Genomic DNA, 17273 nt, shown 5'->3' with positions numbered 1-17273 from the left:
TCTGATGACTGCCTGAAACAATTAATATCATCTACTAGGCTATTATTATAAGACATAGACAGACAAACCAATTTCCTGGAGCACACTCAAAATTGATTCTGTATGGAGTGAGCATAAAAGAACAATTTTGAAAAGTTGTAAAACTAAACAGTGAGACATATTCACTTTAAACATTATCCTTAAGCTCTGAAAGTTTTTTATGGGTTATGGGGTTTGGTATGTGCACTGAGTTACATGGTAGATGTTAAGATATTCACACTCTTCACAAACCTAATGTGATGTCAGTGGTGACACAGGACTGCAGCTGCAGTTCAGTGTCATAATTGTGAAGAATTTGGCTGGGATGGGATAAATACCTTCTTTCACATAATCCAGTAAAGGTAGCATTTTGGATTGCAAGAAGTGGAGTAGTTTTGATTTCCAGGTCTGTTATATGTGCTGTACGTTCTGATAAATAAAAGCTTTAAATATTCTCCCCTTGTATTTTATCTGCATCTTCCAGATGTCACTAAGAAATGGCACATTTTCAGTGTTTTCTCAGTAACTCACTTCCAGTGCATTTTTGGCAAAACTGTGTCATTATCAGTTTGAGTGTGTTGAATTTCCTGAGAGTTTCATACATAACATTCTGGAAAATTTCAGATAGCTGCTAAGATATGAGGCTGTCAAAATTACAAAAAAATTACAAGAAACGGTAAAAAGTTAGATATGTCAGTAGTTCTGCATTAACAACTCTTTCAGTGAAGTTTTGTGCACAGTGAATAATAATCAGTGTTGGATGGGATTTACTTTCCCTCCAGATACATAAAAAAGAATTTAAGTACTCCCTTTACAAGCAGAGAAACATTTAATTAACAATTTGCCGATGTAGACCCTAAACTGAAAATACCATGCTCAGTCAAAAATCCTGTTGGTTGAAGTAATATCATCTATAAGCCTATGTATACATTACAGGTTTTTTTTTGTTTTCAAGAAGGACCTTACAACTTTGAAAATTTGTATAAACTCATTCATAGTACTTGCAGAGGTGACTGTAGTGTCAATTTGAAGGGAAATACGTGAAGATTTGACTCGTGTAGTTTGCTAGTGTAGTCACATAGTAAGGAGCACTAGTGGCAGTTGTGTTAAAGGTGAATTCCATCACTGGACTTCAGCATGCTAGCTGTGTTTTGGTTAGAAGAATTGAAGTCGGCAACAACAGTTCAACATAATTTCCATACCAAATACACTAAAGGTGCTCCTACTAGGCCTACCATTTATGAGTGGCATAAATGCTTTGTAGAAAGAGGGTGCTCAGTAAGACATGCAAAATCATCAGGTTGTCCAGGCAACATCTGATGTTGTCAGTGAGTGAGTGAGATGAATTTTTGTCAGCAGCCCTACAAAATTGACGTCATGTGCATCTCGTGAACTACAAATCTCACATATGAGTGTCTGACATATGTTAAGAAACCATTCACATTTGAAACTGTACAGATTGCTGATTGTAAAAACAATGAGACAATGATAAAACTTCACACGAGAACTTCTGTGTGGATATGGTAAACTGTTTACATGAGTATGAACATTTCTTGGACAAAATCATCTTTTCTTTTATGAAAAGTTGACTTTTCACTCAGTGACAAGGTTAACACACATAACTGGGATTTGGGGAAGTGAAAATCCACATTAAACATTGCAATATATTTGTGATAGTCCTAAACAGAATGTTTTTTGTGCACTGGACAAGAACAAAGCATACAGCCCCTTTTTTCCACAAGAGAACCATCAATGGGATAGTGTACCTGTATATGTTAAAACAATTTTTGATACCACAAATCGATGAGGATGGCCAAGAATGAAATGTTTACTCCATGCAAGGTGGTGCACAATGCTTCTACCTGGCTGTTGTCTGGGGTTTTCAGACCAATTGATTGGCAGTGATGCACCAATTGCATGGCCCCACATTTCCCAGACATGATGCCACTCAACTTTGAGGATTTATCAGGGAGATTGTGTTTGTACCTCCTATGCTGGCTTTTCTACCTGAGCTTACAGCAAGTATTTACACCACCACTGAGCAAGTTACACCTGCACTGCCACAGTGAGTTTGTGAAAAATTGACTTCCAATGGGATGTGTGCAGCATAACAAATGGAAGCCACATAAATCATCTTCAGTCCAAGGAAAAAGAACTTGATATTTCATGCCCATGCAATAAATCTTGTGACAACAAATACAGTTGTGAAAAAGCAGAACTGCACTGTACCTATTTATTGTGTATTTGCAGAACTGCAATGTATGTGCTCATTGTGGATGCAAAGCATTTGGTAATGCACCAGATGTTGAATTCAACATGGGAGAAGATGAGTTCACTAATTCACTTTGTACTGGTTGATGTAAAGATTGTACTCATACACATGAATTAGATCTGAGCCAAAACATAAGTCGATGAATTTTCAACTTATTGTATATATCATTAAAATAAAGCTTAATGTGCATTTTAACTGTATTTTGTTGAAATGTAAGTGTATATATTCTCCAGAAATAACATCAATGGTATCTTTGAGTCAGGATGCTTAGAGTTCATTTTCACTAAAATTGTTAATGCAACATTTCTCTGGATGGGTAGGGAGTACTAACAAATATTTTGTATGAATCGTAAAGGAATGTAAATCCTCCATAACATCAGTTACTAAGTTACAGACATATCTCACATTTTAAATTCCTGGAAGTAGTTTCCAGAGTTCTTGGTAGCTGTCTGAAATTTTCCAACATCTTTTATATGAAACTTCTAGGGAATTTAATGACCTTAAAAATTGATGATGGCAAACTTTTACCTAAAACACACTAGAAGACAGGTTGTTGTTGTTGTTGTTGTTGTTGTGGTCTTTAGTCCTGAGACTGGTTTGATGCAGCTCTCCATGCTACTCTATCCCGTGCAAGCTTCTTCATATCCCAGTACCCACTACAACCTACATCCTTCTGAATCTGCTTAGTGTATTCATCTTTTGGTCTCCCTCTACGATTTTTACCCTCCATGCTGGCCTCCAATACTAAATTGGTGATCCCTTGATGCCTCAGAACTTGTCCTACCAACCGATCCAGTCTTCTGGTCAAGTTGTGCCACAAACTTCTCTTTTCCCCAATCCTATTGAATACTTCCACATTAGTTATGCGATCTACCCATCTAATCTTCAGCATTCTTCTGTAGCAGCACATTTCAAAAGCTTCTATTCTCTTCTTGTCTAAACTATTTATCGTTCACATTTCACTTCCATACATAGCTACCAGTCTACATTTTATATCCACTCTACTTTGACCATCATCAGTTATTTTGCTCCCCAAATTGGAGGATAGGATAGGATAGGATAGGATAGGATAGGATAGGATAGGATAGGATAGGATAGGATAGGATAGGATAGGATAGGATAGGATAGGATAGGATAGGATAGGATAGGATAGGATAGGATAGGATAGGATAGGATAGGATAGGATAGGATAGGATAGGATAGGATAGGATAGGATAGGATAGGATAGGATAGGATAGGATAGGATAGGATAGGATAGGATAGGATAGGATAGGATAGGATAGGATAGGATAGGATAGGATAGGATAGGATAGGATAGGATAGGATAGGATAGGATAGGATAGGATAGGATAGGATAGGATAGGATAGGATAGGATAGGATAGGATAGGATAGGATAGGATAGGATAGGATAGGATAGGATAGGATAGGATAGGATAGGATAGGATAGGATAGGATAGGATAGGATAGGATAGGATAGGATAGGATAGGATAGGATAGGATAGGATAGGATAGGATAGGATAGGATAGCCATTTCTTGGTGGGGTTTTCAAGATGGTAGATAACACACAAGGAAAGATGTTCCAAAACGTAGATTTTTCACAGGAGGGGTAATACATAAAACATACCTGAAAACTAAAAGCTATTCCACATTTGGCAATCAATACCCTTTGTCAGAGCTTTCTACTAGGCTATAAAACCATTGAAAAAACACAAGTGATTCAATCTGGTAACAATCATGGCCATGTGCATCACAAACCACCACTACCACCAGTGTGGCAGAGTCATTGCCCAGGCAAATGTGCAGCTGAGAGGAAGGGAGGAGTTGCACCACCTAATTATGGGGTGAAGTTAGTTGGATTCTTCTTAAAATTGAGGCGGAATCACTAAAAGAATCAAATAATGGTAACATGGCTATGGCAGTTTTCTCCATGAAAAAGAAGGGGCCATAAATCTTTTCACTTGACACTGTGCAGAAACGTTAAAATTTTGCAAATCTTGTTTGTTTGGTGAATAAATGGCGATTTGGTGTTCCCAAAAAGTGGATCTTACGCAGACTGACTTCACTGTTAGAGTGAAACATTGCTTCATAAAAAAAATAGAAAAATATCTTTGTGTCATCGTGGTCTGTGCTTGCCAACATCTCAGTGCAAAAGTCATATTGTGCAGCATAATCTCACAGCATTAGTACCTGTACCAACTGCAATCTGTAAGATTTTAAGTCTGAACATTTACACAGTATTTTGGAAACTACTGTTAACGAAATGTATCAAAACGTGCTACATGTGTCAATTTCTGTGTACTTCACTATACAGCTCAAATCTGATTGAGATTTTCCTCTGGCATGGAAGACGGACTTCAAAACTAATGGTACGAGGAGTGTGGCTCTCAGTGAAAGTGTGTGTGAAATTCTGAATGGTGATCACTGACTCCCTTTTTGCTAACTGGAGGACATACCAGTTGCACTGTTGTGGTGTAATTGCCAATTTCTACACTCGAACACTCTTGACATTAGTCCATGACAAAACAAATTTTTGAAAGTACAGAATTGTTAATTGTTCTCAATCAAATAACATATGAGACAGTCAGCCCCATCTCTTAAATAATGGGAGCTGGAGCGAATGAGAGGTGCTTCCTCTCCAGGAGGATAGGTAGCTTGAAGCTCCTACTTGATGGAACTGCCTCATTTCTCCAGAAATCCCTCCTATTTCTAAATGAATATGAGCCTAAGAATACTGGTTACACAGTGTGGGGTCCCATCACTAACTGAGCTTTTCCATCTGCAGTGCTGCATAGACCTCGGCAAAAACGTGCTGAGGTTCCACAACGGCAGAGAGACACCCTTTCTGCCACCATGTGGTGAAGTGTCCACGCCCAGGGAGGCCTTTGCAGCTGTGCCGGCCGAGAGGCCAGAGGGCCCCGAGCCTATGCACACCGCCCAGGACTCACGTGCTGGTGCAGCACCACCCCTCGGTGAGTTCAATACTGCTCTGCTCTGCTCTGCTCTGCTCTGCTCTGCTCTGCTCCGCTCCGTATTGTATCTTCCTGGCTTTGTATTCATAGAGCCAGCACAGCTGGCATGTGGTTAACTGAGTTTGCTAGTTATTTACATTTTCTGTGAACTGTACCTACCATGGTCAGCATGATGTTGAAATTTTAGTAAATTATCTTAAGCTTTCTTTACTCCCATACAATAATTTGAATTTGTTCCATCTACTATGTATTCCAGGTGTGTCTCCCAGGAGTTGTTACACATGTTTCACCAGATATTTCCAGTTTGTTTTTGCACTATGTAGCTGCAGTTGGCTGAAACAAATAATACCGATTCTATCTTTCGGGCAAAATTCAGTGTTTTTGGAAAGTGTCAGTTTGTTCCCTTTTACAAACAAAATTTTTCTTGAAGTGGAAATTTAGAAGCCTATTCTATAGAGCATCTCAAATTAGTTTAGTGTGATATTCTTTTAATTGATATGTATTAGTGGGGACAGTGATACACAAAGAATAACCACTACTCCAGAAGTAACAGTACTGCCCAAGTATACTGATTGCTACTGCAGTGCGCCAGTGCTCCTCAGTCACTGCACAGATATTGGTTATTCTGTGTGTCTCAATCTGCCTGTTCATATGAACTGATAAAATGAGTATCATGTTACAGTAAATGAGAACTGCACTATGACACGTGCAATTAAAATACTGTTTCCGAAAGCGTTTTGCTTGTAAACATAAGTATGCTTCCTGAAGACCGTATGTATCTCATGAAAGACATGATCATCAGTATTTATTGCAGTTGACTCCATGTTCACATTGAAAAAATGAAATCACTAATACCTGCCGAAACACCAGAGAAAATTAATCTGATCATCATTCAGAAATTCTTGAAAGTTATAAATGTTGTCAAGCATATGAATTATTATTTGCTGTTTGAAATTAATTACAATTCATACTACATTTCTTAAATCACCATGTGGTCAAAGATTTTTGTAGCTGAAATAGAAACCCACCCCAATTGCACCAAGTATTATTAAGACATATCTGACACAGCAGTAATAATTATATACCCAAACGTTCCACATGTTTGACTCCATCTATTAGTGTAAACCATATAAAAATCCATTCAATAGTTACTGATATTAGTCTTCACTTAGACAGAAAAGTGGAAGAAGAAGAAGAAGATGATGATGATGATGATGATTGCATAGATTTTAGCAATAATTATTGTATGGCACATTGTGACCATGTCCCTGAACTATGCCACTGGGAAAGGGGATCTACAGTTAAACACAGAATCTGAACCGTGTGCTGATTCAGGCAAACATTAAAATATTTGAGGTGTGAATATGAAGTTAAAAAGCAAACTGAAACGTCTGTGCTCAGTCACAGTCAATGCCACAGCTTTTCACTTTCTGAGCCCATGCTCTGCTAGCCCACCAAGCCCGACAAAGAGCCTGGTCAAGCTAGGTTGCTATTAGCAGTTGAATCAGCTGTGTGCTGCTTTTCCTGAGAGACACCACTTCCTCAGTATCTGAGCAACATTTACATGTTACTGCTGCCAGGAGCTGTCATTCAAAACACAAAATAAATATGGATCAGATAATGGCACATGTACTACAGGCTCATTGTCAGTGGTGATAAAATATAAGCAAAGACTTCCTCATGATTGTTTATTAGTGAAAGCCATATGAAAATCCCTGTAATAGTTTCTGAGATTGGTCTGAATCAAATAGAAACTGTGGCAGGGGACTTTGATTTACATTATGTGTCGATATAGATGTGTACAATCTACTCCTTTCTTTGCTGCTCTGAGGCTGAATGACAGATAGTGTAAATTGACAATATTGAAAGTGGTCTTCGCAGAGCTTCCAGTTGTCCTCACTGTTGTGTAAAGATTATGGGAGCTGACGCAAGGATTATATGGTTATCTTGGAGAAAGCCTTTAATGAGATTATTCAAACAGAGAGCTGAATTACAAGCTTTTATAATTTGTCATTTCTTTCAGATTAAGACAGTTTGAGTCATGTCTTCATTGTTTGTACTTACTTTTTGACATATATATTTTGAAACTTTAATGAATTATATCCATCTGTACAAGGAAAACAGAAAATAGTTATCAATACTAATAAGAAACAAAACAGATTTTTGTATTTCTTCTGTTGGTAAGGGAAAACTTCAAAGCTTTCAGACATGAAATATTTGAAGAATTGGTAGAGTGTCTCGACAGTGGGAATATTTCTTTGTGGGATGTGTTTTCATGAACAACAGAATACAAAATGGAAAATGAATTCATGGGTTCAGAATGCTTTATTTGCTGAAACCAGAAAATTTGTGGAACAAACCCTTTGCAGAAATGACATCAGATTAAAGCATGGAATCATTATTCAAAACAGTGTCACTTGATTTTTGGTGCAGGGTTTGTGATGATTGTCCACAACAGAGTATGAACCTGCAAAGACAAAATACACCAACCCTTATATAAATGTTGATATTAAACTGTTGGTCAAAAATGAGGGGGAAAAAAGATTGTCATGTCCCGTGAAATCAATTTATTAGTGGAATCAATACAGTGCTGTTTTTGTGTGTTGTATTAAGGTGTGGTGGTTTGTATATTGTCGTAGATGACAGTGGTATATAAAGTACAGTTTTTGAATGATTTTCATCAAATGATTATAATTTAAGAATGATTCAGGTTTTGCTTAATGTAAGGCTTCATAAAATATTTAGTGTCTCAAAAGATTTGTCACTAAACAAGGTTGAGAATTTTTGGTGGAACTGATTCCGCCTCTAGTATGACATCTGTTAACATTACTATTGTGTTCAGATTGTGAATAGTTTCCCGAACCAAACATTGTACAGCAGCAAATATGCTGTAGGCCTGTGGTCAATCTGGCCAATGGTTGGGACTCCCTTCCCAACAGTCACAGCTCAGCTGTTCATCATCATATTATTCCTATTATCCGCTTCTGGCCAACAATTTTTTTACTTTAATGTGGAGTTACTTCAGAAAATCCCATAAATCATTGACTCCAAATAGGAAAATTATGCCAGCTTTTTTAAATTTTATTTTCAAAAGTCTCTTATTAATTGTAATGCATACATTGCAGAGCTTGTTCAATATGAGATGCAACACATGATTTTCAGTTAGGTCCTCGCCAGTATTAAAAAGCTGACAGTTCAAAATGTTTTGTTTCATTTATTGCTTTGCCCTCAATCATTATTTCCGATGGTGTGGTCAAGGGATCTGCATTTACTGTTTCAGTTAATATTTCTGTTACAGGAATAATAAGCACAAAGAATAATTTGTGGTGCTCACCCATGGTCATCATGTAGATACCATTTCAAGGAACTATGGACTTTAAATTAATTGCCAAAATACTAATAAAATTCATAATAAATAATCTGCCATAATTTGAAAATAACAGTTATTACATACATAAAACATTAGAGGGGAAAAATATCTTTACTACCCAATATTAAAGCTGTCAGTGGCACAGAATGAAGTTCAATATTCAGAACAGAAATTTTTGATCATAACATAACTCTGACAGATAGTAAAGCAAGTTTCAAATCTAATTTAAAATAATTTCTGCTGGACAACCCATTCTATTCCATTGAATTGCTTCTTAAAACCAGTTGCTGGTAAAAAATAAATAAAAATTAAAGTGTTGATGAATGATTAGGACTAAAAATATATTCACCACTCGAGTGTCAATTTATAGAGCTCTATAGATGTGTTGGCATGTCACGTAATACCAACTGCATAATTCTGGCTGACTCCATCATTCATGACTGGGAGTAACAGACTATGATTCTGTGTGCACAGATTATATTATATTATATTAGATTAGTACTTGTTCCATAGATCATGAATACGACTATTCGTAATGATTCATAGTTCATCTGATCTGACACCTTCTGTTCTGTTGAAATATTATGGTGATAGTAAATCTCTCTGTCCACTCTACACTACATACATGGGGTCGCGTCAGAGATATAAAGGTCAACTTTTTTAAAATGGGTTGCTATAGTTTGGTACTTATTTTCTGATAGCAGCTATTGAGACAAATCCAGTAATGTGTAACAGTAAGGTCTTTGAAGGTCACAAATACGGCATGAACATCCATTTACAGAAGGTATTTGAAGTGATGACCATTGGTATCAATGCAGCGCTGCGATCTTATCATCATAGATGGAGTTGTATTCCTTATCACATCTGCACTCACCAAAGCACATGCTCTGAGAATTCTCTCTTCCATATCTTCAGGTGTAGTTGGAACATGTTTATAAATAATGCGTCTGTATTTTTTATTGTGGGGATTCTCAAGAGACATTAAATCCGGCAAATGAGCCCGCCATGACACATCTCCTCTGTGTCCAATCCAATGATTTGGGAATTGTCTCTGCAACTAATTTATAGCCATCAGTGAAAAAATGTGCTGGACACCCATCGTGTTGATAACACATTCTCTTCCTTGTTCATAGATTTCTTCCAATAAGAGACCTAATGTTTATTGCAGAAATTTGGTTTACTTCCTACCATTAAGATTACCTTTGATAGAATAAGGGCCTATAATTCAGTCCTCCAGAATCCCACACCATACATTCACCAAACACATTTTTTGGGGTGCAACTTGCCGCAGCCAACATGGATTTGCAGCTGCCAAATAATACATGTTATGCAGATTAACATTTCCATGGATAATGTGAATGTAGCCTCATCAGTAAATAGTCAAATTAATAAATGTGCCGTCCCTCTGAATGTGAAGTTGAGCACATCAGCAGAATTCAATGCGATGCATACAATCTGTACCAGTTAATTCTTGGTGGAGACTGATATGGTAAGAATGATATTTATGGTGATACAGAACATGACAAACACTACTCTGGCTCATGCCAGATTCCCTTGCAATTCGACATGAACTAACACAAGGACACCGAACAAAAGTGGCAAGAGTGCTAATTTCCGTTTCCTCGTTAGTAACTTTCCTTTGCTGGATATGTTCCCAGTGCGTTAAAGATTCAGTTGTTCTCAGTTTATCACACACACATTTAAATGTATGATGTGATGTGTAGGGTGAGTATGTTGAGGATATATTTCAGTGTATAAGTCTCTAGCTCTCACTGAATTTCGTTGGCATTATCCACAAATGAGAAACATATTGACCTGTTCTTTGAAGGAATACATCATTCACATTTGGTTGATTTGATAATACTAGTCTTACCATTCCTATTAGTCTTGTATTGCAAAACTTTTGAATGGTGTTCACATGTCAATGGCACGTTAGATGGATACCCCGTGTGTTAGGTGAATATTTACTGTTCGCACGATATATGAGAGATAATTGTCAGAGCGTGTGCTTTCATAAGTTCTGATGTGACAAGGAATACAACTCAATCCACAATAAGAAAATCAAAGCACTGCCTTGATATCAATGGTCATCACTTCGAACACCTTCTGTAAAAGGACATTTGTGACCTTTGTTGACCTTCAAAGACCTACCTGTTATGCATCACTGGATTTCTCTCGATAGACACTATCAAAAACTAAGTGCCAAACTATAGCAACCCATTTAAAAAAACAAAGTTGACCTTCATATCTCTGATGTGACCCCACCTAGCAACAAAAAACCATCATATTATGGCCGCCGGTGTCCCATGCAACATTTATCCCACAGACTTTTCAGCTACTATCATACTTTGAGTAATGCTAGGTGGCAATAGTTAGTAACTTAGCCTGGATACTGGTTGAAATTTACATTTGCATTTTAGTTCTTCACAATTGAAACAGTCTTAACCTTCGCACAAGCAACCTGCCCTTGCTTCACACATGCAGCACTACATTTCTACTGCTGGATGACTTGTCTGATGCAGTAGTAACTGATTATATGAACAAATCTTCATGAATCAGTGAATGAATGTGGTAGTGATAAATACATGAGAATATATAGTAGTTCCTGGTAATAACCTTCAAATACCTACTTCTATATCTACATTATGCAAACCACTGTAAAGTACACTGGGGACCGAATATCCCACTGTACATGTTACTAGGGTATTCCACCATATGGAGTGCAGAAAGAATGATGCTGAGGTTAGTCTGATCTTATCCTCATGATCACTATGGGAGTGATGTATAAGATGTTGTACTATATGCATGGAGTCATCACTGAAAGCCAATTCATGAAACTTGCTAATTAGGCATTCTCAGGGTAATTGGCATCTAGTGTAGTGTGTCAGTCAGTTCAGCTTCTTCAACATCTCTGTCAAGCCCCCACAGGTCAAACAAACCTGTGACCATTCATGTTGTCCTCCTCTGTATGCTTTCAACATCCCCAGTTAGTGCTATTTGGTACAGGTCCGATACTTGTGAACATTATTCTAGGCTGGGTCACCTGAATGATTTACTAAGCAATCTCCTTTAAACTGATAGGATGTTGCTGTATTCTACTAATATGGGCACACACAGTAGTGCAGTAAGTGCTTCAGTTCATCACAGTACAGCCAGTACACATGACACATTTCTAATATATCTAAAAACAAAGATGATGTGACTTACCAAATGAAAGTGCTGGCAGGTCGATAGACACACAAACATACACACAAAATTCTAGCTTTTGCAACCAACGGTTGCTTCGTCAGGAAAGAGGGAAGGAGAGGGAAAGACGAAATGATGTGGGTTTTAAGGGAGAGGGTAAGGAGTCATTCCAATCCCGGGAGTGGAAAGAATTACCTTCGGGGGGAAAAAGTACTCACGCGCCCGCCTGCCCAATCACACATATACAGACACAAGCAGACATTGTGTGTATGTTTGTGTTTGTTTGTGTGTCTATCGACCTGCCAGCGCTTTCGTTTGGTAAGTCACATCATCTTTGTTTTTAGATATATTTTCCCACGTGGAATGTTTCCCTCTATTATATTCATATAATTAATTTGAAACATTTCTAAACTACATATGAAACTTTTTTCATGAGTCAGTGAATCTGCTAGTAAACAGTGGTTCCTGAGATTAGGCCACACATATAGACAGAAAAGAACATTGATGGGGTTTATTTAGTATTATGTATCAGTACTGTGCATTTTGCATTTCCGAGAGAGAGAGAGAGAGAGAGAGAGAGAGAGAGAGAGAGAGAGAGAGACTTTTCTTCATTTTCTCTTCAGCATCTCAGTAGGTTTTATGGAACCATGGCAGACCTTGCAATTCTGTATGAAGCTCAGAGTTGGATTGAGGAATCATGGTCAGGGAATATTGAAGAATTGTGGTTCATGTGATGTACTGTTGGTTACGTCGAGCTAATTATAGATGAAATGAAGATTATTGAAGTAAAGAGTACACTGGAAAAATTTGAAGCACAGTAGTTAAAAGGGTTAAACTACATTGAAAGACTGTCTGGTAATTGATATTGAGAAACAATGTACGTAGAATACACAATAATGAGACATCAGTGGTGAACAGTTTTGTGGTGTCAACAAGTACGAATGACATATCTCTGTTGTCACAAGTTCTTTGACTCAGTAATCCAATAGCTCGTGCCATCTTGCTTATTCATTTTGCTATATGACATGCTATAATGTGGAAATCTGTATGAAATATACAGAGTCCTAAAAGACTGAGTGTGTTTTCCTTGGGCTTCAACCCAACAGATATACCACAGTTTCAGCACATGGAACTGTACCAAAATAAAGATGCAAGGGAGTGTTGTCAGACACTTTACATTCCAATGAAAGGTAAGAAGCTGGGTGCAGCAAGCTTTTCAAGAAGCCCACAGACATCCAAGAGTTAGTGGAATACATGCTGTATGGTTACAATTGTTAGGAAGTATTTTCCAGGAAATAATGTGAGAGGGTCATGCAGATACTGCAACACCCATAGGAAAGAAGTGAGAACTGTTAGCACATGCTGTCATCGTAAACTGTAGTTCTGCATCCATTGATGTTTCTAAAAGTTTAACAGGTCTTCACTTCTGAATAATGAAATCCTGTTAAAGTATCACTGCTGATTCTCTTCTTTTTGCAGATGCCACTTCAATTGCTCATAAAATAGTTCCCATTAAGACTGCCACTCCCGTCTGTTCCCTTACCCATCTGTAAGAATAAAGTAGTAGTGTTGTGATGTATTGTAATTTCCTGCCTGATGTTGCAGTTTTAATGCAGAAACAACAAAAATATACTAAGCCATAAACTTGTCCTGTCATCATTTTGTGTGAGGTGACCATGGGAGAAAGTTCCATAACAACCAGAATGAAATTTTCACTCTGCATTAGTGTGTGCAACAATATGAAACTTTCTAGCAGATTAAAACTGTATGCCAGACACAAAAATATGTGTAGTCAGTAATTGCTTTTATTCTAAAATTTTGGATGAATATAATGTGCATATTAATGTACAGTGTTTCGGACTGCACGACACGTGCACAAGTGCACGCACATGCATGCATGCATGCATGCATGCATGCATGTATGCTCGCACATAGTTTACAACATTTAAAATTCTTAAATTCAGTCAATAACTGTCTGAAATGCTGACACTTCAAGTTTTTTTGTCTCTTGACAATCTTTAGACGTGCAGCATGGAACAGATGTAAGAGTTTCAAGAACCTTAGATTGTCTTTGGGTCAATTTAAATTTGTGTGTGAAATCATTGACCTTGTTACAGTAACTCATTTTTTGTTTTTTCTTTTCTGTTAATCAGGAGAAGTTGCTCAACAAAGCAGCCGAAACAGGGTCAGGAGCCCCATGTTCAGGGTCAGGAGCCCCATGTCCAGGGGCAGGAGCCCCATGTCCAGGGGCAGGAGCCCCATGTCCAGGGGCAGGAGCCCCATGTCCAGGGGCAGGAGCCCCATGTCCAGGGGCAGGAGCCCCATGTCCAGGGGCAGGAGCCCCATGTCCAGGGGCAGGAGCCCCATGTCCAGGGGCAGGAGCCCCATGTCCAGGGGCAGGAGCCCCATGTCCAGGGGCAGGAGCCCCATGTCCAGGGGCAGGAGCCCCATGTCCAGGGGCAGGAGCCCCATGTCCAGGGGCAGGAGCCCCATGTCCAGGGGCAGGAGCCCCAGGGGCAGGAGCCCCAGGGATTCTCCACGAGTAAGTTTAATTGGTGGTGGTGGTTGTGGCGGTGAAGCAGTAGCCATAGATTTATTTTGATATGCCATCAGAAAATTTTTATTATTTTAACAATGGTTTCTCCCCCACCCTCCCCTTTTACCCCATGTTATGTGCACACAGGGCACCAGCCTTTGTAGTACTCATGTGCCATTATTCTTTTATCTGGCAACTGCTTTTTGTAGAACTTAATGTTCCTCTGCAGAAATGTTACTTCCTGTCACACTACCTGTTTATTTCTTCAAATAATCGATCTCTACCATTCTCCAAATTTTATAGAAGTGAAAGCTGTGTTCGTGGGACATATTTAGCAGTATAGAACTTATTCCATTGGCTTAGGGCTGGATTAACACTAGTGCCAGCCACCTATCAATTTGTATAACCCATTCTGTGAGTATTTGGAGGGTGTATGGTTGGGTCATCATGTACTGTAGCAGATATAGCCACTCCACAACTCGAGCACTGCACTAGGTGTAGTTATTTGGGTTTCCTGCACAAAACTGTCAGTTGGGACTACCTGCTGTGACAGCTGTGGAAAAACCCCCCTCATGGTCAATTTTGTTGTTGATACCAAAGAAAATGGAGAAATACTGTTCTGCCTGTGGAAAAACTGTAAGCATTAACTTCAACCAGCTGGGGTGTTGCCAATTGTTTGAGTTTTTTGTGATTTTTCTGACATAATTGCTGGAAACATTAGAGTGGGAACACACTATTATGTGAAGCTGGCAGCAATGTCATCAACTAACTGGGCTCGTGGTTTCTAAGGGCCAGGGATTTTTTATTTCAATCGTCAGGCAATTCCTAAATATCCATTTACAGCTTCAGATTTGATATAACAACCTTTCAAAACAAAATAAAATACTGTACCATAGAAATGCACAAAAATTTCCTATAAGTTGACAGTTTTTTCTGAACCCTTTTTTCTAACTGTCATTTTTCTGTACCGAGTGATAAAATTCATAATTTCTGTACTGTCATGCAGCATTCTCTTTAAATTGTCATATATCATGCTGTATGCAGTCTAGAGGGATTTGTATCTGAATAACAGTCAAAAATTGATTTTTAGCTTGTCTTGAAAAATGGACCACAGAAAGTACCAAACTTGGAGGAATTTAGAAGTGGCTGCAAACACCATGACATTCTCATGACACACAGTCAGCTCCATTAAAAATAAACTTTGGGTCTCATTTGTGTCGTTTTGATGACTTTTTTAGTCTCTGAAGTTTGCTAACCTATGAGAGCTTTACAGTTGCTTATTTTCTGTTTATACAGACAGTTTAGTCAGCTGGCCGGAGTGGCCGTGCGGTTCTAGGTGCTATCGTCTGGAGCCGAGCGACCACTCTGGTCGCAGGTTCGAATCCTGCCTCGGGCATGGATGTGTGTGATGTCCTTAGGTTAGTTAGGTTTAATTAGTTCTAAGTTCTAGGCAACTGATGACCTCAGAAGTTAAGTTGCATAGTGATCAGAGCCATTTGAGCCCAGTTTAGTCAATGTTACCTGTTTTTTGGCGTGAATATTTTGTTTACAGTGAATAAATGTGTGCATGAGTTGCCTATTCCACTTGAAAGCAGTGGGAAGAATTTAGACATTCGGTGTCAAACAATGTAAATTTTATAGAAATTGGTTCACCAAACAGATTCACTCTGCTAATACTGAAATACAACGTGATAAAACACTTGAATCAGCTTCAACTTCTTAAAGTGCTTCAAAGCTAAAACTGAAATTTTTGGACAATGAACTTGACAGTATTAATGCTGGTAATTATTAGAGATGTCAACTATTGATTCAGATAGTCTTATTGTTGAACATTCTGCTCTATCTGAACTAATAAAGCTTTGCAGTATAAGGAATGTGGTAATAGTGGTGTGAAGGTAGTTGATGTGCTAGAAGAACTTGTGCATAAAGATTAAGAATTGTTGGTAATTTTTGTAATGTAAGTGAATGTGGTTATACTTTTGGTTAACTAAACAGAGTGTGCATAACTCAAATATTAAACTTGCTTATGCATGAAGTATATAGGCAAAGAGTACAGAAGTGCACAAATGTTCTGTGTTCTTATGGGCTTACCTCCCCCTACAGGGTTTGAGAAGTACAATAAAGTTTTTCTACAGGCTGTAGAGGTAGTAGCAAGTGATAGTATGAAAAATGATGTTCAGGTAAGTGTAGATGTGAATGACAGCAGTACTTGTGTGTCTACAGCCCTGGCTGCATCCTGGCAATGAGGCGGCCATAGTTGCCTAAATTGTGTAGTAACAGCTACCTCCTTGGACATAGGGAAAGTCATTGATGTGGAATGTATTGTCAAGTACTGTCATGGCTTTGCTAGTGGAACTGAAAATAATAAATGTTTGATTAATTTTAGTGGTTGTAGTGGAGGGAAGGAATCTGAATGTGCTATGCAGATATTTCACAGGACAGTGAAGAAATATGGTGTGATGTATACATCTTACGTAGGAGATGGAGACTCAAAAGGGTACCAGAAAGTTATGCTGACACACAGATTGCAAAAAATGGAATGTGCAGGATATGTCCAGGAAAGATTAGGTACAAGACTGAGGAATTTGAAGGGAAAGAAATTAGCTGATGGTAAGGGCATTAGTGGATGTGGTTGGCTTACAGGCAAAGAAATATATTTTTGCAGTATTATTATGGACAAGCCTTAAGGCAAAATAAAAATGACCTTGAGGAAATGAAAAAGTCGGCACGGGCTACCTTCTTTCATAAATTCTCCACAGACAAAACTGAGGAGCAAATCTCCAACGTCATGAAACATGTCATTTCATGTAATTAGTACATAAAAGTAATAACAGATAAAAATAAAAAGTTTCTGCAAGCCATGAACTTCGGTCATGAACTGCACTATTTGAAACCAAGCCAATGTTGCACACAACATGCT

At 38.3% G+C, this 17273-nt stretch overlaps 1 protein-coding gene across 1 annotated transcript in view; it reads left to right on the top strand.

Moving 5' to 3' along the window:
- The window catches only part of LOC126235621 (uncharacterized), a 127953-nt gene extending 125577 nt beyond the window's left edge, over nucleotides 1-2376 (top strand). The window contains exon 4 of the mRNA XM_049944333.1: nucleotides 2269-2376. Coding sequence (XP_049800290.1) covers nucleotides 2269-2376 — 108 coding nt within the window. The remainder of the gene's footprint in view (nucleotides 1-2268) is intronic.
- The last annotated feature ends 14897 nt before the right edge of the window (nucleotides 2377-17273 follow it).

Source organism: Schistocerca nitens, chromosome 2 (assembly GCF_023898315.1).
Source record: "Schistocerca nitens isolate TAMUIC-IGC-003100 chromosome 2, iqSchNite1.1, whole genome shotgun sequence".
NCBI lineage: Eukaryota > Metazoa > Arthropoda > Insecta > Orthoptera > Acrididae > Schistocerca > Schistocerca nitens.
This window is presented reverse-complemented; position numbering and strand designations above follow the sequence as displayed.